This window comes from Hibiscus syriacus, unplaced genomic scaffold (genome assembly GCF_006381635.1).
Source record: "Hibiscus syriacus cultivar Baekdansim isolate YM2019G1 unplaced genomic scaffold, ASM638163v2 tig00110956_pilon, whole genome shotgun sequence".
NCBI lineage: Eukaryota > Viridiplantae > Streptophyta > Magnoliopsida > Malvales > Malvaceae > Hibiscus > Hibiscus syriacus.
Window position 1 is genome coordinate 166,155 of NW_024062932.1, and position 24,378 is coordinate 190,532.

At 35.2% G+C, this 24,378-nt stretch overlaps 1 protein-coding gene and 1 pseudogene across 1 annotated transcript; one reads left to right on the forward strand and one right to left on the reverse strand.

Moving 5' to 3' along the window:
- Nucleotides 1-1,502: 1,502 nt before the first annotated feature.
- On the reverse strand, nt 1,503-4,752 carry LOC120148359. Its single transcript, XM_039161510.1, has 5 exons — nt 4,102-4,752; nt 3,118-3,577; nt 2,495-2,569; nt 1,863-2,000; nt 1,503-1,802 (listed from the first exon to the last, which is right to left on the reverse strand). Exons 1-5 carry the CDS (start codon nt 4,750-4,752, stop codon nt 1,666-1,668), a joined length of 1,461 nt encoding a protein of 486 aa, XP_039017441.1. The 3' UTR covers nt 1,503-1,665.
- Nucleotides 4,753-17,591: 12,839 nt separating this feature from the next.
- Nucleotides 17,592-22,698, forward strand: LOC120148360 (annotated as a pseudogene).
- Nucleotides 22,699-24,378: the final 1,680 nt, after the last annotated feature.

The window sequence follows — 24,378 nt, forward strand, 5'->3', positions numbered from 1 at the left end:
AAACAAGAATTATAAAATTAAGATATTAAATCTTTAGTTTTCCCAAAGATTTTGGATTTGATTCATTTATCCAAATCTTAACAAACTGTGCAAATCATTTATTATTAGAATCTGTTTACTTTACAGCTTGAACCCTAATTTTAAGCAGCCGATTAGTAAGACTCCTCTGAATTTAATTCACTTCTTAATTTTAATCTTTCAACATTTAATTAGTAATAAATTATATTACTTATTTCACGACGTAAAATTTTAAATTTTCATACGATAAATTTTATATATTGAACAACTGGATTATATGAAAATATATACATATATATAACATAGCTAAAAGCCTAAATATATATATATATATATATTGATTTCAACTCCTCCAACTATCTTTGTTGGTCAATCATCGCCTGTCATCGATCATCCACAACAATATTAATATCAAAACGTTCACATTTCACTCATTTTTCTACTCCTTAGATTAGTTTTCTACGAAACTCACTCAAAATTGACGAAAAATTATATAAATGTTCGATGTTCTAATGCTCTAGTCTCCTTTGACGATTGTTTGATGAGACTAGTTTCGAGATACGTTGTTATTCTCAAAAGAATGTTTGTCATCGTTTGGATTTTCTAGCAAACACCCCAATCCCCTTGCATTCGAGAAAGCCCAAAACCCCAAAAATAGTAAAAAAATATATATATATTTTAACTTGTAAGTTTAGAAGATGTTTTGAGAAAATCTAAACCGTTAAAATGATAAAGGATGATGAGATACATTCATCAATGTCAAGGATGACGGTAAAAGTCATCATAGATTGTTAGATTCTGACACATAGAAAGAGTGAAAAAACTTGATGAAAGTTGGAATAAAAAAATATTTTTAACTGTCATGTCAACACCAAAACTACCATGTCATTTGATTGTTGATGGTTTAATGATCTAGAATTTTAATCGAATCCGAAACTAACTACCAGTACTAGAATTGAACTAATTTAAAGTTTAATGGTAAAACCAATACAAACAATATATATAAGATAGTTTCTCTCTCTCTATACATATAAAGTATGAGTATATATTTCATGTAGAGATCTCAAAATTTTAAGCTTCGTTGTATATATAGTTACAGCATTGTTAAACAATTGTCCATGTATGTGTTGAAAACATGAGTAAACACGGATATTTCAATGAGAACAGCGAAGTGTAGGTTTAAAGCAAAACTGAAGGGGAAAAAAAACTAAAAGCGTGGGTCCTAATTAACATTTCAAGCTTTCCAGTCCTCGAGCATTGTCACAGTGGAGAAATCTCCTAGGTGTTTCTTAGGTAAAAATGATGAAGAAATTTATTTCTTCTCAACTGTAACATTCAGTTCATGATGCAACGAAAATAGAACACCCACTTCTCTTCAAGATAAATGGAATCATTGCTTTTTTTTTAATAATTGACTATATATTTGCAGTTCTAGTTTATACCTATATTCTACTTTTGTCCATATGTTTAACAGTATCCGACTGCTTACATTGATTCATAGAAGAGTTTCAACCTTTTTCTACTGTGAAAGTTACCGTAATTGTTTGCTGTCCGAATGATGGTTTCTAGATGTGTCAAAATTTGTGCATATTGCCTCATTTTTCCACTTCATAGCTGTTATTTTCCTTGGTGTTGACAGTCTTGACTTCAGCTTCTTCCAGTTTTGATGCTTCCATGGCAGTCGTATGGTCTACAGACACCCGTTGCAGTATTATCTACACCTGGGATGCTTTCACCAATGGCCTTGGGATTGTCCTCCTTTGATTGCAATGCACCTGAGAGACTTTCTTGACTACTCAAATTTTGTACATCTCCACTATTTTTAATGTCCTTCAAGCTGTTACTTTCTCTTATTGAAGTTGATAGCCCAGCATTGGCATCGGCTTTTGCTAATGTTGTGGATTCATATTCGGTATCTTTAACAGATTCTGCACTAGTTACCCCACTGGTCTTTGATGATTCCATGACAGCCTTTTGACTGCCTGATATTTGGAGCTGGCTCAAACTCTTATCGGTTAAGGACTCATTCACAATGCAACTGCAGTCAACTTCTGCTGCAGACTTTAGAGAAAGTTCCAACCCAATGTCAGTAAAGGATGAACAACTAATATAATTTTCTGATCATTAAGTAGAGCTAAGTGGCCGGGAACAGAAGAAAATTTTGGATTTCCATCTATTACGAAAAAAGGGGACATTTCGTGAGACATAAATGAGAAAAAATGACGTAATGTAGAAGTTACTAAAACAAAAAATGAAGATACTGTATTGTTGTTGCAATTGAGTGGATCAAGAATTGGGATTACCTTTTCTGTCACCATAGTTTTAGGATCATCTGATTTAGCATTTCCTTCTTTTGATTCTGATGGATCAGTTCCAGAGTTCTGTTCAATCAACTTTTTTGATCCTCCAAGACGCTCATTAGAATTAGGATTACTTTCACCAAATGATTTTGATAGTTCTTTCACATCCTTTGGACTCGTCGAAGTTTGTGATTCATCTTTGCTGGATTTTATAGAAGAATCTTCCTTCCCATGTGTGCCTTCTAGTACAAGTTTATCCATATCATGGACAGCGCTACCATTAGAACTCTTCGTTGTTGTATCAGACAATTCCTGTTCAAGTTTAGGTAAATATGTTAGTAAACACATGCTGAAAGTGTACTTTTAAGATTACTATATACACATGCATGAGAGTGATAGGCACAGAGAATAGGGTGTAGGAACAAAAGAAAATGGAAAAAAGTACTTATTTCCGGATGTGAATTCATAAACTTCAAACGTTATATGTGATTTCATGATCAGTTAAATGCATTAAAATATGAAAAATAAGTTACTGATACTGTCGTACAGACTTCTGATGTTCGAGGGTTGCAATTACTGGACGAGAGATCTATTGAATTCTCAACCAACTGCTGTGAAATTTGGGACATGTTAGAAGCTGAGTTCTCATGTGGTTGGTTGCTTGCAGAGTTGTGCCTCTCTATGTCTTCTATAACAGATTGTGGCAGGTCGGTTTGTCTTTGTTGCTCAACAATTGATGCAGGTATTTGATTTACTTTATCCACGACAATATTTTGATTAACTGAACTATCTGGAACAGTTTTCAAGTCATGTATGATTTGAACAGCAATAGGCGCACCCTCATTATGATACTCGGGTAAGTTTCGAGTACCTTCTCCAATATTCTTTGAAGGTTGGCCTCTGCTTTGAATTGCATCTGGAGCATCTACAGTGTTATGCTTAGTTAAGTCATGGGTATCTTCTTCAATATATTTCAAAGGTTGGCTTTCCTCCATCTTCTTTTCAGAGTCCATAGTTCTTTTAGATTCGTAAGATGTTTCTATATTGCCATGATTGTACTTGAAGGAATCTAAATTGATTGCGTCATCTGGTTTACTCATCTCTCCTAAAGCTGCAGGTTCAATGAATCCTTGGGCTCCATCGTCTCTGGTTTCAGATGATTTTGACTCTGAAGTGATAGCATCTCCTTGAGTCATCACCTTCGCATTACAAATGATGTTCAACTTTTCCTTAGGCTTCTGTTGAGGACTAATTATTTGCTGTGGAATAGTAAAAAAATTACACGTTTAACACCATTTTCCTGATATTCAGAAATCAGCGGCAAATAAAGGTAAAACAAAAGTCATGACGCCCACAAAGGAGACAATAAAGTTGCAAGCATAGAGTAAGCCTAAATAATAGTAATTCATGTGAGAAAAAACTTGATATCATTTCATTTGCACTGCTAAAAGTTCGGAGTGCTATGTTTGCTTTTATTTCTCCAAAATGAACCGAGTAACAGACCACAGGCTAAATTGTTAACTAATCCTAAAGTTTTATGTTTGCTTTATTTTACTACTTATATTACTTCGATTAGACTCGAGACGAGTGTCTGATGCTTGTATATATTCTACAATAGTTTACTCCATTTTGTTGCATTCATTCATATATTGGAAGGATCATATCCCAATATCAATGTGTCACAAACACGTTTCGAAGAACACAGGTACTATAAGAAAAATAAAATGTTCGGGCAATATAGTTTATATTTGCAGCGCCTCTGAACAGTAGCGAAATAACTGACCTCTGGCTTCTGGAAACAAGGCTCAGGAGGTGAATGAACCATTGACTTCTCTGTTAACTGCATGGTTTTCCCCAGATCTTCAGATGGTAATTTGTCTGAAACACTGGAAATCTTGAATTCACTATCTTCTTCACCTCTTCTTATGACATCTTCATGAGTTTCACGGTTAATATTTCCTGGATAGAAGGCACTGTCTAAAGTTGTATCTAACCTTGAAGATAGTGAACTTGCGTTATGCAAAATTTGCACGGCTTCCTGTTCAGATGGAGAGATTGATACAATTGGCTCCTCCGGTTTCATGTTTGAACCAGAAATCTTTACTTCAACAGAATCCTCTTCAATAATATCATCTAGTTCTCTCAGTTTTTCTCGAGTTGCCTCTCTTGTTAAGTTAAAGGAATCTCCCCACAATTCTTCACTGTCAGAATTGATATCCCTTTCAGCATCCCCATCATATGTAACGTCACCTTCAACAGGTGAAACCGTTCCATCGGTTGATAATGTAGGTGAACCAACTTCTGAGACCTCAACTTGCAAGTCAGAAGCTATGGAGCAGTCTCGAGCATGACACTGTCGCCTATATGGATTGTAAAACAAATTAAACTCATTCCTACGTGGAGATGGGGTGGAATCATATGAATGTTTGCTCATAGTTCTCCCTTGGGAGGAATAAGATTAAGAGCCTTTTGGACTTGATTAGCACATAAACTCTGTTTAGTTGTTTGATCTAAGCCTGATTCAGAGCCATCAGATGAAGATGGTGAGCAGCAGGAATCATTGTTTTTTGTTGAATCTATATCCATTCTTGCTTCACTTCCACTCAGATCATGAGGGTTTTCATTATTTTCTTCTATTTCAGTGTTATCATTAGCAGTTTCTGCAATCTTTTCAGTTTTCTCTTCTGGAGAGTTCATTGCCTCATTGTGATTGAACTCTTCTACCTCAATAACATCGATTTCACTTCCAAAACCAATAGAATTATACCGGTGGGGACCTCCATCATCTGAGAAAAGGGCGAGTGTTAAATAATTCCGCTAGATAATAACACATTTCAAATGAACGAAAACAGAAATTTTCTTCCATACATAATTTGCAGTAGACTGCACTGCGCAATCAAACTGTTGTCCTAAAATGTTCAGTTCCTTTAGCCAGTTCAAAATATTTAAGTTCTTGTTTTTAACACAGATTTAGGCGGGGCCTTCAGGAAATTCTTTCTTTTCATTGATATCCCCAAAATTTCATATAAGCTTTCAACATGGATAAGTGAAGCAAGAAACTATGAATATCAAGAATCTTTTAACTAATAAAAAATGGATATGGACAACTGAAAAAAATGCTGAAATTGTTATCTTTTGCTTACCTGGTGACCTTCTGAATCCATCGGCTGCAGGACCTCCAACAAGCCGTTTCTCAGCACTATAGTGGGGATTAAAATGATCTTTAGGATCTGGAGAGGTATCAAATGTAAACAAAGGTCCATGACAGAAGCTCTCGTGCCTGCAGAAAAGCATTTCCTTTTGATTGGCTGGGATGAATTCTTTTAGAACACTATCAGCCGTGAGATTCGGTTTTTCTTCAAATGGATCATAAGACAGATCAAATACATTCTGTGTGGACAACAAGATGGAAGGGGCAGAACCAGGCATTTGTAACTCTTCGTTATTGGCATTATTTGAAGCACCAAGAATGTTGTTTTTAACAATTAGAATGGGAGCAATTTGACTATGGGGAACGATACCCTTGGCCATCAGGCTTTTCTCAATTGCCATTTTGAACATCTTTCTTGCTCTACGTTTTACGATTAAACTTTCCAGCCTTTTGTTTCTTTCCGTCTCGGTTAACTCAAGATCCATTTTATTCTTCTCATCTTCCTTTGTCAATTTGACAGCCTTATTCCTATCTTCCTTGAACTCTTCGTCCTCCTTATTTTTCCTTTGTTCCAATCTTTCTACACCAACTACACTCCCACCCCCACCGCCATCATCATCGGGGCATTTTCCTGACTGCAATCCAAAGCTATTTCCGGACAAGCTACTAGGTTTCGATGTCTCATTATCAAAGAGCAAACTTGTGTCATTAGGTACTTGATCATTTCGAGTCTCGTCCAGGTAAGAACTCTCTCCAAGTTCCATATTAGAACTTCCGTTGACATCAAAGGCCAATTTCGAATTTTCTTCCAACAAACTGGATTTACAGGGCAAAATATCATACACACTTGTCGAAAAAAGCAAGTTCGTATGTGGAAAATCGTCTCTATCCCATTCTAGGACCTCCATTCGAGCATTTCTTCGAACACTTTTCTGGTGTCGTAACGAAGGGACTTTTGATCTATTTACAACGGGTGATGGTTTCTCCTCGTTTGATCTATTTACATCGGCGGATAATCCCTCCTCACTGTCCTTTTTCTTAACCGCTTGGACATCAGGATGTTTGGTTTTCCAATAAAATCTGATGGAAACCGCAGTGCATATAAGAATCGGGGAAACGTACATCAAAATGAAGAAAAGAGAAGGAAAACATATGTACACCAAGAAAACAAAGATAACAAGACCTGACACAACTGGATATTTTCTTACAAATTTATAACTACAACTTCCCGAAAATCTAATGATTTTCCAGACAAAATGTCGAATACCCTTTGCATCAAGACCCATTTCTTTTCTATTTTCCTATCTAAATTTTCAGGAATCAAACCAATAAAATTGTCGACAAAACTGCACATAAACAATCAACTATAAGTGTCCATAACCCCACTTAAGAATTTCCAACATTATGAGAAAAAGAAACGATATTTTTCTTGATTTCTGTGTTCAGAAAAAAGAAATAAAATTGTAAAAGAGAAGCGAGGAGTGATTTTGGATTTCTAATCCTCAATTTTAGAACTCCCATTGCCGTTGCCGATTTCATTTTTCCCTTTATTTATGGGAAACAGGCTATGCACAGAGTTGCATGCAAGGGTATATGGTAGTTAAAATTGTTGTCTAATTTAGTCATAGGACCTTGAATTTATCTTAAAATTACATCACTTCATGAATATTTATTCATTATGACTCACTTTGATGATGTTTTTGGGCGTCAAAATGATAATTTCCTATAAGAGCCTTGCTTCTATTTAATAAATAAAATAAAATTAAACTTAGACTATTCGAATCTTTCATGATAACCTTTATTAATTATTAAAACTATATTTTAAAAAGAGAAAATAACTTCAGTGACTGAAAATGTCTTATAATACACGATTTTAACCAACTTTTTTTGGATTTGCGAAAATGACCAACAAATTCGCAACGCGAACTCCAATTTCGCAACTCAATTTCCAAATTCGCAACTCGATTTCTGAATTCGCAACACGAATTTTAATTTCGCAACAGGTTTTAGTTTCGCAACACATGTTTTGGGTATATAACTACGCAACAGCAGCAACTCATAACCTAAATCCCTAAATCGCAAGTCATTACATCTCCATCTATCACTCTTTCCGGCGACATCCGTTCCTATATCAAACGACATCCTTCTCCATCTCTAATTTTTTTTACATAATTTTATTTCTATATAATTTTTCAATGATTTCTCTCCCAAATTATCAACTATCAACTTAATAAAGATATGTTTTTCTCTAAGTTAGTGATGATATGTAGTTTATAACTCGTTTGTTTAGTAAATTAATTTACAATTTGTAGAATGAAATCATCTAATGTTGATCATGTTTGGATAGATTTGTGTTTTGGAGGGTCATAAGAGAATGTTCATGGTGTTTTACAATATATGTCTTTACCCATGAATCTTCAACTAAAACTGTCATTAAAAAAATTAACTTATAAAACTATAATGTTACGTGTTGCAAAGAAATTGAATTTAGAGCCTCCAAGTAGATTTAGGCTATCTTATCAGAGAAAATGTAAAGTTTATTTGTTAACCGACAATGAAGATGTTGAACGATTCATTGCTTACATTAGTGTTTCGCAAGAAGATGATGTTACATTGTATGTTGTTGAACCTAGAAGTAGTGAAGTTGGGTCAGTAGCGGGTAGTAATCAACTAAGTTCTTCAACTCCAGTTTGTGGTGCTCACAATGTACAACGTTGTTATCAACCTCAAAATTTAATGGTTCCACCACAATTTCATCACCAAGAAAAATTTTTTTACCACATTTCCAATACCAAACACAATATCAAACACAATCTCAAAACCCACAACCTTTTCCTAATCCAAATCTCAATCAACTTTCAGCACCAAATTCCGGTTTTCGTATTGACCAGTTAGACGATTATGAGCCAACAGAAAAAATTATGAGTACTAGCCAGTATTCGAAATTTGATCTTGGTCAATACCCAGACTTTGATCTTGGTCAATACTCGGATTTTGATGATGTTTCAGAAAAAGAAACAGACACTGCGTGTAATGATTTTGATATTGGTCAATACCTGAATTTTGATGATGAAACAGTTGCCGAGGAAGATGTTGTTGATAATAATGAGGAGGAAGTTACGACTGGGAATGAACATGTTGAACATCCATTCTGTAATTCATATAACCCTGAAGAAGAAGAAGAAGTCCCCGAAGAAAAGAAAAAGAAGAAAATACCACGGGAGTATAACTGGAATATGCCAGAATTACTTCAGATACCGGAAGAAGAGTTGGTAACGATAGCAGTTGATTGTTACACAAACGTTATTTGTATCAAGAAAGATGATTGTTTTGATACAAAGGAAGACTTGAAGATAGCTTTGTATACGAAATGTGTGGAAGATGGCTATCAACTAAAAGTTAACAAATCAAGCAAAAATCGTTTCGAAACAAAGTGTATGATTGACAAAAACTGTATGTGGCGTATGATTGCAAAGAGGATAAAAGATTGTGAAATGTTTCAAGTTAGGACTTTTATTGATAAACATACATGTTCAAGAACCCAAGTTTTTCCTCACCATAGACAGGTAAATGTGTTGGGTGGTTTTCTAGCTGAGTTAATGTTTTTGAATGGCAGGGTATATCGGGGACATGAAATTATGACTGACATGAATGCTCGGTTCAAGATTAGTATCTCATATTCTTAAGCTTGGAGAGCCAAATGTTATGCCTTGGAATTGTTGAGGGGTCTCCAGAAGCATCGTTTGCCTAACTGTCGGCTTATTGTCACAATTTAAAGCTGAAAAATCCTGGGTCGGTAACTCATATCAAAACATATAGAGATGAACGCTTTGAGTTGTTGTTTATCGCCATTGGTGCTGCGGTTAGTAAATCAATATAATTTTGTTGACTCATTTTTGTTAGTTACATGCATTTCACATTTAAATGATCATGTCTTGTGTATATTATTTTGTAGATTAGTTCGTTTATTACTTGCATGCGCCCAGTTATTATAGTTGACGGAGCACATTTGAAAGTTTGATACCTTGGAGTAAACTTATTAGCAGTAGCCATGGATGCTAACAATGGGATACTGCCAATAGCTTACGGGTTTGGCAAATCTGAAACCTCTGATTCATGGACATGGTTTATGGGGTATCTTAGGGATTGCATATGTTCTATTAACAATCTGACAATCATATCCGATAGGGCAAACTCAATTGACAACGCTGTTAGAAGGTGTTTCCCAGATGCTTTTCATGGACTTTCTGGTGTTCATTTGTACATAAATTTAAAATCAAGGCCTACTGGTATAAAAAATCAGAAATAGACATACTGGAAGGCTGTAAAAGTTTATCGGGAAGTGGATTTTAATAAGCATATAAATTGTTTAAGACGTGTTTTGCCTCAATGTGCTCAAACACTAGAAGATGTCGGGTTTGAAAGATGATCAAGAGTACATCAACTTGGAGTAAAATATGGTTTCATGACGTCTATTAGTGCAGAATCAATCAACGCTCTAAGTCGTCATTCCCGGAAATTACCCATTACTGTGTTAATGGAGTTTTTTCGAGCTTCTATTCAACACTGGTACTACAAGAAAAGAAATCATGCAGGTATTATTTTTTAAATGCGTAACTTATAATAGATTTTACTAAGTATTATTTATTTAAATTTACAGGAACATTGGAACGTTGTGTTACACCATGGATTGAAAAAAAGATAATGAAACGTGTTGTGAAATCAACGTCATGGAGAGTTGAACCATGTTCAAACACTTTGTTTGAAGTATTGAATAATAACTTAAATGGGCTTGTCGAGCTAAATGCAAATACGTGTAGTTGTATGAAATGAAAAACATATGGTTATCCGTGTGGCCATGTTATAAAAGTTCTTCCTCTTCTAAACCAAGATGATTCAAGCGCATACGTTATGGATTGCTACACTATATAAGTATACCGACATACTTATGCCGAGATTGTCTACCCTATTTCACATCCTTCTGAGTGGGACATACCAAATTACTTACAAACAGTTTTACCACCAGTCATGGACAGCAGGCTACCTGGCCGACCAAAAAATCGCGATTGTATACCGTCTAAGGGTGAAGAAAAGAGGATATCGAGATGTAGTCGGTGCAAGGAAAGTGGTTATACAAGGTTGATCTGTGGATCACCAGTGCCATCACAATCATCTTTTCATCTACCAAAATATGGATCCTTATCAAAATCCAAAGATCATATGGTGCCAAGCAAAAGGAAATCAAAATCGCAATCAAAATCTCAATCACAACCGGCTTCACCTTTTGGGACTTATTAACTTAGGTGATTTTTAAATGCAAACGTTGTGTTATGTGTATTTTATGTGTGAATGTATACATTTCAATTAGACATTCATTAGTAACTTGAGTTTGAACATTGTTATGATCTGTTCAGTTGTTATCACTTATCAGATTGTTGTCTGTTATCTTTTTGAAGGTATTTTCCTTGAATTCGCAACGCGAAAGTCTAATTCACGTTGCGATTGTTGCGAAAGTCAAATTCGAAACGCGAAATCGCAACGCGAATTTGACTATCGTAACGCGAATTTGACTTTCGCGTTGCGAAAGTGTACCTTCAACAGGTCTTTTTTACCTTCAACATAATGCAGATTGAAATTTAAAACAACAAATCAACTTTTACAGATCAATTAAACAAACAAAAAATAAGAATTATTTACACATCAATTAAACAAATCAACTTTTACAAATCAATTAAACAAGAAAAAAATAATTCTTATTTCCTCTTCAATTAAACAAATCAACTTTTACAAATCAATTAAACAAGAAAAAAAAGTGTACCCCAGACATTTGTTTATGCATAAATACATCAATTTCACGCAGCTCACTTCAGGATTAACCTGCAGAAACCAAACATTTGCTCAAACAACACTTTCTACACATCTAAAACCAACAAACAACAATTTATTGAATTCTAGGTACTTAACCAAACATTTTCAAACCAACAAAGAGTATATATGTTAACAACACTTGCTCAAACTTACCAATTGTTTATGCACACTTTCAGCACGCGGATGCATGTAGGCAACGTCTCGCATATATCGCTCTAGCCATACAATGCCGAAACCACAAGCCTACTACACCTCTATCTATATCTGTGGGAGGTAGAAACTGTTTACTTCCTGTCGTCAAACGTTCCAAGCACATGCATACGAGAGGACCACAATTCCCTCTGGCTCCCTTCGTTTATTGTGGCGCGGTCTCGTCTCTGATCATTGTAACTTTGAACTTTTTTGGCTTCTTGTTTCCAGAATTAGTCCAATAATCAATCACATCCAAGTATTTAGCCAAATGAGCGCTTCATCCCTTACAAATAATATCTCTTAAAACAGACAATGGTATGTAATTCAACATGTTGTCATATACCATTGTCTTCAGGGATGGGAGCTGAAGCTCGACGAGAAGCCAATTACGACGTTCCAAAACAGGGATAAACACCTGCAATCATAAATAATAATTCAATTGCGCACATCAAATTTTTATTTATGAACACCTTTAAAATATTCAAAAATAAATACTAACCTTATCGACCTCCCACCACGCAGGATAAAGTTTAGCTTTTCCATTACCAATACATATGAAGTGTTTCTCTGATCCTTCAAGTGAGCTACGTAAAAAGACGTTGGCATAATAGTCCATCGCGTATTTTTTATTTTCTTCAATTTCCTTATTATCAGAAGACGTGACACCCATGCATCAATATGTTGTTTTATAAAAAAATACATATATTAGTGAATTTCATAAATTTAAAAAAAATAATCAAAATGCAATATAAGAAGAATATAAGACTTACCCCCCATTCGAAAAAGCCATTGTCTTCAACCCCTAATAATATACCCCACCAAGACCGTTCAAGAAACAAATGCATATCATCGTCGAGTTTGCATATGTCAGCGTAACACCCCTGGCTCTGCTCATGTAGATAAAAATCAACTGCGGTCTTAGCCCAAAGGGCATTATCCAGAATTGTGTCCGGTAGTGTTCTCCTCTCCACTTCAGATACCGGAATGGTACTGACCGGTAACTCATACGAAAGTCAACTCTCATCTATCATGTCGGACACGTAAGGGGGTTTATCAATATGTTGACATATTATGCCATGTGAATCGGGCTCTTGAATGATGAGAGGGACCTCTTGAACAATGACAAGGGCCTCTTGAACGGTTGGAGGGGCCTCTTGAATGATAGGAGAGGCCTTTTGAATGATGACATGTGAATCATGCTTCTTCTTACGGAGTCTTGGAACTATTGGGGTGAACGGAGACGTAATGGCACGTGTACGACGTCTGATGCGTGAACCCCGTCGTGCAAGAAAAACCCGACTTAAAGTATCTACCTTATCGGGCCGCTAAAAATAAATTAATACATAAATCAGTAAATAAACAAATAAATAATGTCAAAAAAAGGTTATTTGCATTTTTAGTATAGTATTAAACAAACTTAACTCATTGCGTAGAGTATGAACCTCATTCTGCAACGATACAACAATCTCACGTAGAGCGGCTATCTCATCACGTAAAGTAGATACCTCACCACGTAAAGCACCATTGTCATCGCGTAAAACCTCTACCTCACCACGTAAAGACCGTACCTCATCACGCCATGCACCATTGTCGTCACGTAAAGTACTGACCTCCTCACGCAAAGTATTGACCTCATCACGTAACTCCCCTAACACATCCCGTGGAGGTGGAGAACAGGGAGATAAATGTCGTGGCATCTTTGTCGGTCGCCTATTATGAGGTGATGGTGGAGAAGAGGCTTGATAATGTGATGGAATAGGTGATGGCTCTCGTTGTGGAGGTGATGGCTCTGAGTGTCGAGCTGTAGAATCGGCTCGATCAGGTGATTGCTCTCGAAGTGGGGGGTGCTCATCATCCGTGCCATCAAAAAATGCTTACTAGATTGCCACCAATCAGTGGCAAGCTCAGCCTCTGTGGGTGTCAGCCTTTGTAATGGATAGTTGGCCTTCTAACAATATAAAAGCTCAAACAAATTTAAACGTCTACTAGTAATAACTTGTTTATATATGGTAGTATTTGTGTTAACTTACATCATTCATCGTCATATATGGTAGTAACTCTGCCCAATCCAACAGCCGGATCCTCCTCCAGGAAATAGCCCTAGGAATATCATTTGAATTTTTGATTGCATATATCCGCATGCTGGGAAAAGCTTCAAATATCCAAATCTACAAACAATATAATACACAAATATTAGTAATTGTTAAATAATTAATTATAATTTTGGAAACATTATATAGAAATTCTTACCTTAAAAGCCCAAATAAAGTCTGCCAAAGTGTATTTGGAACCATGGCCACGCAAACTTTTTCGATCCTCAAAGGCAGACGACAACTTTTTCCAAGTAGCTTTCCATATATATGAACCCCACGGAAACAGGTTCCATGCATTTAGGTCCTCTACCAATAACATTAGGTCCTCAAAAATAGGTTGTCTGACCTCTTTGCCTAAAAACCCGACATGCAAAAGTAATAAAAGGCATACTCGGACAACATCGAGGTCATCCATCCGAGTAAAACCATCTTTAAAAAATAATCTTTTCAAGTCGTCGACGTGTAAACTCGGCTTCGCCTTTTCCAGCTCAGGAAAAACCCGAGATAACCATGATGGGCGGGCGATATGACTAGTGTACCGACCTACATCATTGTGTCCGAAGCGTAGACCAGTGATTAAGCAAAACTCCTCCCGCCCAAAACAAGTATACGCCAGAGGAAAATGAAACCATATCTCTTCATCACCACGTTGTATCCTCTCGGGTAGATCATTAGTCATAGTATGAAGAAACAAATGGGTCAACATAGTATCTCCACCTGGATGTTGTACTTTCAGCCATGGCCCGAAGAAAGTATCCTCAAACAATTTTCTTTGTACAGGTGTAAGCGTCGACGCAATTGTAGTGGCTAGGTTTAATTTATTCCTTAAGGTCAATGAAGCCGAAAAAATTTCTACAAAAACAATAAACATACCAAGTTAAATACACCAAAAACTACAAATTATACACTATAAACAGACATGATATTAAACAGTGAAAACAAAGCCAAATATGTTTCAAACTTGCACGGTATTCACCCAAATCATTATTCTATCATAGTTCACAAAATGCATTAGATAACATTCCAGAAATAAGCACTTATATAAACATTTAAAAGGACAACATATAGGTTTAGTGCAGGTTCAAGGACAACATAAAGAGTAGTAGTTTATTCTTAAAACTTAAATTCGCAAAATGTGAAGTTAGTATTTTTCTTTGTTTTTTGGTTGAAGTAATGCAATTCATTCAAGTTTCAATTTGCAGAAGACTATTTGAAACTTAAATTCGCAACACGAAAATGAAAATCGCAACGCGAAAATGAAAATCGCAACGCGATTGTAGTTTCGCGTTGTGATTTTCATTTCGCGTTGCGATTTTCCTTTTCGCGTTGTGATTTTCATTTTCGCATTGCGATTTTAAGTTTTAGAAACTATTCTTCTTCTGCAAATTGAAACTTGAATGAATTGCATTACTTCAACCAAAAGACAAAACAAAGACAAATACTAACATCACATGGTTAAAGACTAAACAGTTTAGCAGTATTGGCAGCAACCTAATGAATTTACTAAGCAATCTATGTGAAATGGTTAATCTATTATTGAAATTACCAGTAAATTTATCATCAATTTAAATATAAAAAATCTAATAATAATACAAAAATTTCAAAATAAAAATAATTAAAAAAACTAACCCTCGGTGGTTGATTTTCCATTTCTGGCCGTGAATGGTTGTGAGGGTGGCTCTGAGAGATGGAGATAGACGGATTTCGTCGGAGATGGGGATGGATTTTTTCGGAGATGGGGACGGATGTCGTCGTAAAGAGTGAGAGATGGAGATGAGACTGAGTTGTGATTTAGAGTTTTAGGTTATGATTTGCGATTATACTGTTTATATTTGTGTTGCGAAATTAATATTGTGCTTCGAATTCGAAAATAAAATTCGCGTTAAGAAAATAAACGCACTTTGCGAATTTGACTTCTGTGTTGCCAATTACAAATTCGCGTTGCGAATTTAGAAAATCGCAATGAGATTTACATATTCACGTTGCGAATTTGGAAATTGAGTTGCGAAATTGGAGTTTGCGTTACGAATTTATTGGTCATTTTCGTAAATCCAAAAAAAATTGGTTAAAATCGTATATTATAAGGCATTTTCGGTCACTGAAGTTATTTTCTCTTTTAAAAATTATTCTTTTTCGGGTCTTGATTGACAATTAATGTGTTTTTATATTATATTTGGATAAAAGACTAACATGACATAAAACCACGGATAAATCGTGGGGAGTGGATGGAGGTAGTCGTCTCTTGAATTTTTTAAATTATTATATATTTTAGATTATTTTATGTATTTTCTATTGAAAATCTGTTTTAACTCCCCTGAAATTCAAGTTCGCCCCTGAAATTTTAAAAATTTAAATTCGCCCCTAAAAATTTAAAAATTCAAATTCACCCCCAAACATAGAATCATGTATACATCTCTTCATGAGACTAGTATACACTCTAACTATGAGAGAAATTTAAAAGTAAAATAATAAAATAAAAGACGCATTAGAGTTACTTTTATTTTTGAAAAGAAAAAATGAATGTGATTCTTGTATTATTATTTTTAATTTGGTATTCCAATTTAAAAAATTAATTTAATGTGGACCTTTAACCGAAGTTTTTCATCGTTTGATCGTTACGGTGCTAATATAACCGTTCACGATGCTAACACGATACTGACATGACAGTCCATGATACCGAAAGAATATCAATAATCCATGATCTGTAAATCGCAATGCGAATTTGTAATTCGCAACACATAAGTCAAATTCGCAAAGCGCATTTATTTTCAAATTCGAAACACAATATTAATTTCGCAACATAAATGTAAACAATATAATCGCAAATCATAACCTAAAACCCTAAATCACAACTCAATCTCATCTCCATCTCTCACTCTCTACGGCGACATCCGTCCTATCTTCGACGAAATCCGTCCTCATCTCCGGCGAAATCCGTCTATCTCCATCTCTCAGAGCCACCCTCACAATCATTCACGGTCAGAAATGAAAAATCAACCATCGAGGATTAATTTTTTAATTATTTTTATTTTGAAATTTTTGTATTATTATTAGGTTTTTTATATTTAAATTGATGATAAAACATAAAATTTAATAATAAGCTCATTTTAATTGGACTACAACCCATTATCCTAAATTAAAGCCCAAAATAGGAAAACATAAAATAAATTTCCAAAGCTGCGGCCCTAATGAAAGCAAGCGTGTGGTTACCAATCAGCGCCAAATATATGGTCACCGGCACCGCACTATCGTCGTAATCCTCGAAACGCCCAATCTTTTTACCCCTTTTGCTCCTGTCCTGATATCCCCACAACGGTTAAATCCCACCGCTTCCTCTAATCCAACTGCTCAAATTACCCCGTTATTATCTATTTCTCTCCCGCAAAGTCTCTCATTAGTCATGTCTCTCTCTAATGCCAAATCCTGCACGTAAAAACGTGTCTTTTATATAAAGAAAGAATCAGAATCTCTCCTCTCGTATAATAATTCCTATTTTCAATTTAGATTTTGAAACATATTCTTCCACCTGATTTTCTGCGGTTTCCAGATGTCATTGATTGAATTTCTACGACCGACGACTATAACAATCCAAAGTAAGTGTAGCGGAAATTCGTATTGTAATCTTCTTTATGTACGTGGCTTAAGCTTCTGCTCCAATCGGTTTAAGGTTTTGTTTCAAAATACGAATCGTTTCATCCTCGATTCAACCACTTTTCCTCTACGTAACGTTTTCGTTCCGAGGAACCACTTGAGATTCAATCTTTACGGAGGAGGTGGGTTAAGGTTCAAGGAAAGCAAAATTTTGGCTAATTATACAGACAACGGCGATTCGAACGGTTGTTCCAGTGAGAAAATTGAGAGCGTAGGTGGGCAAGGAGATAAGCAGAATAAGACAAATTCTTTCGGTTCGACCAATCAGAGACGAGAAAAGAGCGGGAAAAGCGGGCTTTGGTGGTCCAAAGGAAAGAAATGGCAGGGCAACCGATAATTCAAGCTCAAGAAATTAGTGTTTTGCTTTTACAGTTAGGTATTGTTATGTTCGCTATGCGGTTGTTCCGATCTGGGATTCCATTACCTGGGTCCGAGCCCAGAACTTCAACGACTTTCATCAGCGTTCCTTACAGTGATATTTTGAATAAGATTAATAGTAATCAGATTCAAAAGGTAATCAGATTCAAAAGGTGGAGGTTGATGGGGTTCATGTAACGTTTATGTTGAAGAATGAAGGAAATATTCAAGGGAGTGATATTGGTGGTGTTATGAAGTTGGCCATGCAGTGGTAGATACGGCTGTAGCAAACCTTCTTCCTGGATAACCACGTGTTGAGGTAAATTATCATATATTTACCAAATGTTCTCAGTTTATTTCTTTATTTCTTGTCCTTGTTTGCTCAGTATGAAACGTTAAAATGATAGAAGAAAATTTTGAAATTTTAATGGAATCTGAATCTGCAGCTGTGTAGGATTTTACTCGGAAGACTACATGCACTGTAATGTGGCGTACCATAGAAGATGACAGTGCAATCTTTTTTATCTGGTTGTTATCTAGGAGGTGATTGGTGTATTTATCTATAACCTTCCTAATTGCTAGTTACTGTTTTTTATGCTTGGGATGTTTAGGCAATACCTTGAAACAGTAAAATGCTGACCAATTGATTCTCCAGAATGGATCAACTTTGATCTCCATCTATTGATGTCAAAACTGGAGTATCTAGCATGAGGTGTCTGAGTTGAATTGCAGTTGAGATACTTATTTAATGTTTGTATATAATACCAACATCACCAACAGTAGCACCTCTAGAAAATTTCATCAGTGATCCTAAACATTAAAAATGAACCTTGAATTGTAGGTTATTTTACATTTTATTACACTTTTTTCTTTCTTTTGGTATGTGTGGAGGTTCACTTGAAATGAAACTTGAGTAGTAGGTTTCTTTACATGTTATGACAATTTTTTTTTTCTTTTGGTATGTTTGGAGGTTCACTTGGTCAGGGGAAAACAGGGAATTTTGATTTATAAGGTTCAACTGGTTATTTTTGGGTTGTTCCATGGATACGACTTACATTATCCTAGTTGCTCTTGTTCACATAGAATTGGTAATCAGTTGTCTTCCTTTTGTGCTTGCAGAAACTGAGCATATTGCCAAGATCTGGAGGAGCACTGGGCTATACTTATATTCCTCCCACCAATGAGGATAGATATTTACTCTTCATTGACGAATTACGTGGCCATTTGGTTACTCTTCTTGGTGGGCGTGCTGCAGAGGAAGTTGTATACTCTGGTCGTGTTTCTACTGGTGCACTTGACGATATTAGGCGGACAACAGACATGGCATACAAGGCAGTAGCTGAATATGGTCTTAACCAAACAATAGGTCCTCTGTCTTTAGCGACAGTGTCTGGTGGAGGCATTGATGAATCTGGGGGTGTAATTCCTTGGGGGAGAGATCAGGTCCATTTTTACCCTCTAATAAACTTAGTTTATTGATTTTATTACATTTTCCTTTATTGTTTACAATCCATATCGAAGACTGATCCAGAGTGAAACATACAGGGACATCTAGTTGATCTTGTTCAAAGAGAGGTGAAAGCATTATTACAGTCTGCGCAAAAAGTAGCCCTTTCTGTTTTACGTGCTAATCCAACTGTTTTAGAAGTGCTTGGTGCTCTCCTGGAAGGTAATGTACTGTTTTTTTTTTACCTCTTCCATGTATCAGAAATGGGAAAGAAATCCTGTTCATTTTTCATTTCTATGTTGTATATGATCTTGTTTTCTTATGGGAACTACACTAGTGTACAATAACATCCACAACCCTAAGCAGTTTGAATCTAGTTGTGAAGTAGATGTTCTGTATCTTTGAAAAGGGGGGAAGGGAATAAAATATTTCCTTTACTTCATACGCTTGCTTTTTATTCAGAAAATGAGAAAGTTGAAGGTGAAGAGCTTCAAAAATGGTTGAAATTGGTTGTTGCACCAGAGGAATTAACAGTCTTCATCGGAGGCAAGCACGATTCTATTCTGCCACTGCAAGCGTGCTCTGGATAAGCTGTTCTGCTATTTTCGTGCCAGCATATCGACTATAATATGGTGTCAACTGCAGCAGCTTTATTCAGGCCTTGAACCATGTCAATGAGCACTATCATCATCAACCCCCAGCAAATTTTTGGCAAGGTGTGAATTTTGGCTTTTATTTTTAACACTACCATGTTTATATACATTGTTTTTATTCTCACAACAGTTACCAGAAAAGGCGTAGAGTTGAAGATTTATTTCCTTGAGATTGCTTTCAAGCTCGTCTCCACCGTCCAAGACATTGTGTAGATATCCAGGTTGGTCTCCAATGTTTGTTGTGTTGTACATGGTGCATTTTTTATTACTTCAATGGAAAAAAGGGTATAGGCTGTGGCAAGTGTAACAGCATTGAGTTGTACAAATTTAATTTTTCTGTGAAATATGAGATTATTGTGCATAAAACATGCTACGTTCATGTTGTCTTTAGGAGAATAGTGAACATATTTCGCTATAGTTTTCCCACCTTGAAATGTATATATGAGGTAAGATCCAATTACATGGTAAATATATATATATATATGAAGTAAGATCCAATTACACGGTGTAAAACTCTTTTGGTTTTATATTTTTTAGGACCATTAGATGAGGAAAATTAAATGTTGAGATCAACAGTAGAAAATGAGAAAATATTTACTAGAAAAAACCAAAGAATTAATCTCATATTTACTGGAAAAAATCAAAGAATTAATCTCAACTTTTGATATTTCACAATCTAATGATCTTAAAAATGTGTAAAACTAAAAGAATTATACATGCGATTTTGAATGGCTTATACATAATGTGACACATCAAGACACTAATACATAATGTGACACATCAAGACACTAATGTGACTCTATGTTTGGCTTAACTTTTTATTTTCGTTTAAGTTTTAACGTTGACACATGTTGTATGTATTTTTTAACCTAATTTTTATATCTTATTTTATTTATTAGTTTAGGGTGATTATAAAGTAATATATGTTCGAAAGATTTTTAATCATTTATTAATGATATCTTTAGAGATAATAAATATTTCTTTAACCATTGAGATCGTTTGATTTGTGTTGATGTTATAATTTACTCTAATATTTATGTTTGAATCCGAGATCTCTAGAGATAACAATCATCCCTTTAACTATTGAAGTCGCTTGGTTTTTTCTGATTTATAATTTCCTATAATATCTAGGGTCTATTAAAGGAAAATTTTAATGAAAAAAAATATAATTTTTGAAAAATAACTCTCAAAAAATATTTTTGATATTTGGATGATATTTTGTAAAATAATTTTTATTGTTGGTAAATTACACTCATGATCATTCAACTATAGGAGAATTTTTATTTTAATTATAAATATTTTAATTTTGTCAATCAAATTATTTAATTATTTAAATGGTGTCAATCAAATTATATACCATTAATATTTACGCTAAAATTGATATAACTATTTTAAAACATTATATATTTTTATATTCAATCTTAATTTTAATTTAACGTGACTTATATTTTATTGTTTGGTTCTAAGCTAGTTGTCACATAGTGCATTAAATCTGACACTTGTTTTTGCCAATTGTTTGGTGACAATCCATGTCACCGAATGTAATAGAAAAGATTACCCTATTTATGGTCAGCAAAGCAGAAAAGGAAAAGAAAAAGGATGTGCCAAGATAATATGTTAGTATATGTTTTAAACTCTAGTTGGTGTCTTGCATTGTGCATTCATATGCCCTCCCTATTTTGGTTATCCTATGATCCCCTTCACATGGACTTTCAGCCATTTCCTCTATCACATCATGAGATCTGGGTTTCAAGATACTTATGCTGAATAAAAAAACTTTAATGCAAAAGAAATCACAAAAATATAAGAATAACCCACCTCTTTATCCCTTCGATGAACACCCCTTTTAGAGATTCCACTGGGAGGAGAGCAATGGATAATCAAAGAAAAAGGAAAAGAGGCTACCCTAACTTGTGCTTTGTTCTTAGTTTTATTTTATATGTCCTTTTTCCTTTTATTTAAAGCTTCTTGCCAAGTGCCAACTTCTTTGAACATGCATTCCATGATTTGATGTTGGTTCTGGTTCTAGTTTACAGGCCCACGTGTGAGTAAAAGAATTCTAGGTCCCCATCAAATACAGAACACAATGATGGCAATTCGTCTTTCATTTCTAGCCTTGTCATAGAGGGGCTTGTTTTCAACTTGTGTCATCATGATGCAAGTGTTTTGAACACCAAAAAGAATGATTCACTGGTTTTTAAATACATAGATACATTTCTGATGCGAAATGCTGGTGTATTTTCAAGTTGCCATACAGAAATGGATACGAAAGTAAGTAGGTTCATTAGCTTAATGTTTTGGAGAACCTGACATTCATTTGCAACCAGCTGCTGGTTGCAAACTCTAGTTCAGATGCTATTGCTGGAGGCAATGTGTCTTACTCTCAAACTTTGATGTTAGTTTCAGATACGTTTCAGATACGAATATATATCCAACACAACACAAGTATGTTCAAATATTATTCTATGATTTTGCCTGTTTTTTACTAGTACTTGAAGTGTTATGTTCCTCTACCCCGTATACTTGAAAAATGAAGAATCAAATCAACATGTCCCTTAATCATGCTTTTTAAGGCATATAAAAGAGAAAAAGATAAGAAAACCGCGCTTCAGATAGTATCCCATGATTTGGGTTTTGATTACAAAAACCACTTCACAGTATTAATTTATCTTTATTATTAATTGGGTTTTGATTACAAAAACCACTTCACAGTATTAATTTATCTTTATTATTAATTGCTTTTCCCTCCTTGACTTGACCTTTAGCTAACTGTTTCAGCTTTATTTCCTTTTCTATATTTGCCAAGCTCTCCCATCCATCCACACCCCATTTTCCATCCGAGTTTATCTGCAGCTTCATAACTATTACCCTTTTTTCTCTCAAAGTTCAGCTAATTGCAGAACATGGCAAGTCAAGGAACCAAAAAAGTCAGTCAGAAAAGGGGAACCAACAAGCCAAATGGCTCGGTTATGCAAAAGTCAAATACTATCATGGGTGCAGGGAAAGTAACGGTTACCAGGAGTTGTGGTGGCTACATGCGATTTCGAACATCAGAGTTTTTGCCGGTAAGGTTTCTCAAGCATCTTGGTGGAAAAGCAGCAAAAGGTTTACATGTGTTGTCCATGAGAATTAGGCCTTCCCCTAAGATCTCTTCTTCCTATTCTTCACGAGGAAGATCGAAACCGACTGTAACCCCGGCTGATTCTCATAGAAATGCTGCTATCGAAGACTGCATCGATTTCATCAACTCTTCTGCTTCTTTGCATAGATCAAACTCTGTTTCTGCTGCATAATTCTCATTGAACTTAATGGTCATATTTGGCCATAAAACATGGTTTAATGAAAATATTAAGCATCCTATTCCTAGCAGCCTATATGTACATTATCGTTTTCATTTTACATAATGAAAGTAATTACATAATGAAAGTAAAGGCTTGTCTAGTTTACCTGTGAAAGATAATGGAGTATCTTATATTATCCTTTTGGTCTGGTTTCTCCTACTGTGTAAATTCTGTTGGTGGTGCATATATTATCCTTTCGGTTTAGTTTACCAATATGATAGAAATGAGTTAGGAACCAGATGCAATTGAATGTAACAAGAACCTAACAAATCATTGTTTGTAGTTCCCTATATATACGCATCAATAATCAAATCTTAATGGCAAAATAACTATACAGAGAGAGCGAAAAATTATTTATTCTTTACCTAAACTTGTCTATCTGCTTGGATTCTGATCTACTTCCCATTGGCCGCAATCAATCTACTTAATTTCTATAACCAGTACCAGCTCTTGCTGTTTCATTTTTCTTTTCTCTAACCTATTCTAACGTCATCTGTACAATGTTAAATTTGTTACCAGGCATGAGTTTATTGTCTTCAGGTTTTGTTGTCAGCTTCATGTAACCATATAGCAAACAGTAAATCAAACATTCCAGTAAAATGGTCAAATTCAGTAACCACAAACAACTAACTCATAAATGAATTAGTAATTTATAAAGACTTGTGCAGTGTGCATAGAAAGGAAATTATTAATAACAGCTTAGTGTTCAAGAATGAATAAAGGGTTTGATGATATGGAAGATACAAAACATGAATTGATTCCAAACCAAGATTGAAACTTCCCCCAAGAGGATGCATGATTGAGATATATTATTTATAATTTCATTTCTTAGAAAGACCTCCAAGTCCAAAGCCACCACCATTGCCATTGCCCTTCTTCTTCTGAGAGATTGAAACAGAGTTCTTGCGACCACTGGTGGTGCCACCGCCTATGCCATTCTTGTCTTCAACTTTCTTGAGGAGAGGGTCAGTTTCGTAAAACTGGTCTTCCTTGGTCAAGTTCCCAAGAATCCAATCCAGAAGCCCTTTCTCTTCTTTGCTTCCACCCGCACCTTTTGCATAAACCCTTGTCGTTGAAGGAACAAATGAAAATATTAGGAGAGAAGCCATTCTTTGTTGCCTAGCTTAGAAACTGGTGCTCTTCCTTCCTTGTAGTGAAACGATTGATGATGCACAATTTAGAGTAAATTATGATATTTTGTTATTTTTGGTAAAATTCTGATAAATACGAATTTTGTCTATAACAGTCCGGTTTGTGGACTGATTTTTACATTGGTTTAATTCTATAATATTCTGTTAAATCTTAGA

Bases quoted from the DNA above. Each gene is read 5' to 3' on its own strand.
- LOC120148359 (XM_039161510.1), bottom strand. From the start codon at position 4,752: ATGAGCAAACATTCATATGATTCCACCCCATCTCCACGTAGGAATGAG. The intron at 2,570-3,117 runs CTGTTCCAGATA...ATATGGATAAAC, and splicing joins AATCATACATGACTTGAAAA to TTGTACTAGAAGGCACACAT. The intron at 1,803-1,862 runs GTAACAGCTTGA...GTAGTCAAGAAA, and splicing joins ATCAACTTCAATAAGAGAAA to GTCTCTCAGGTGCATTGCAA.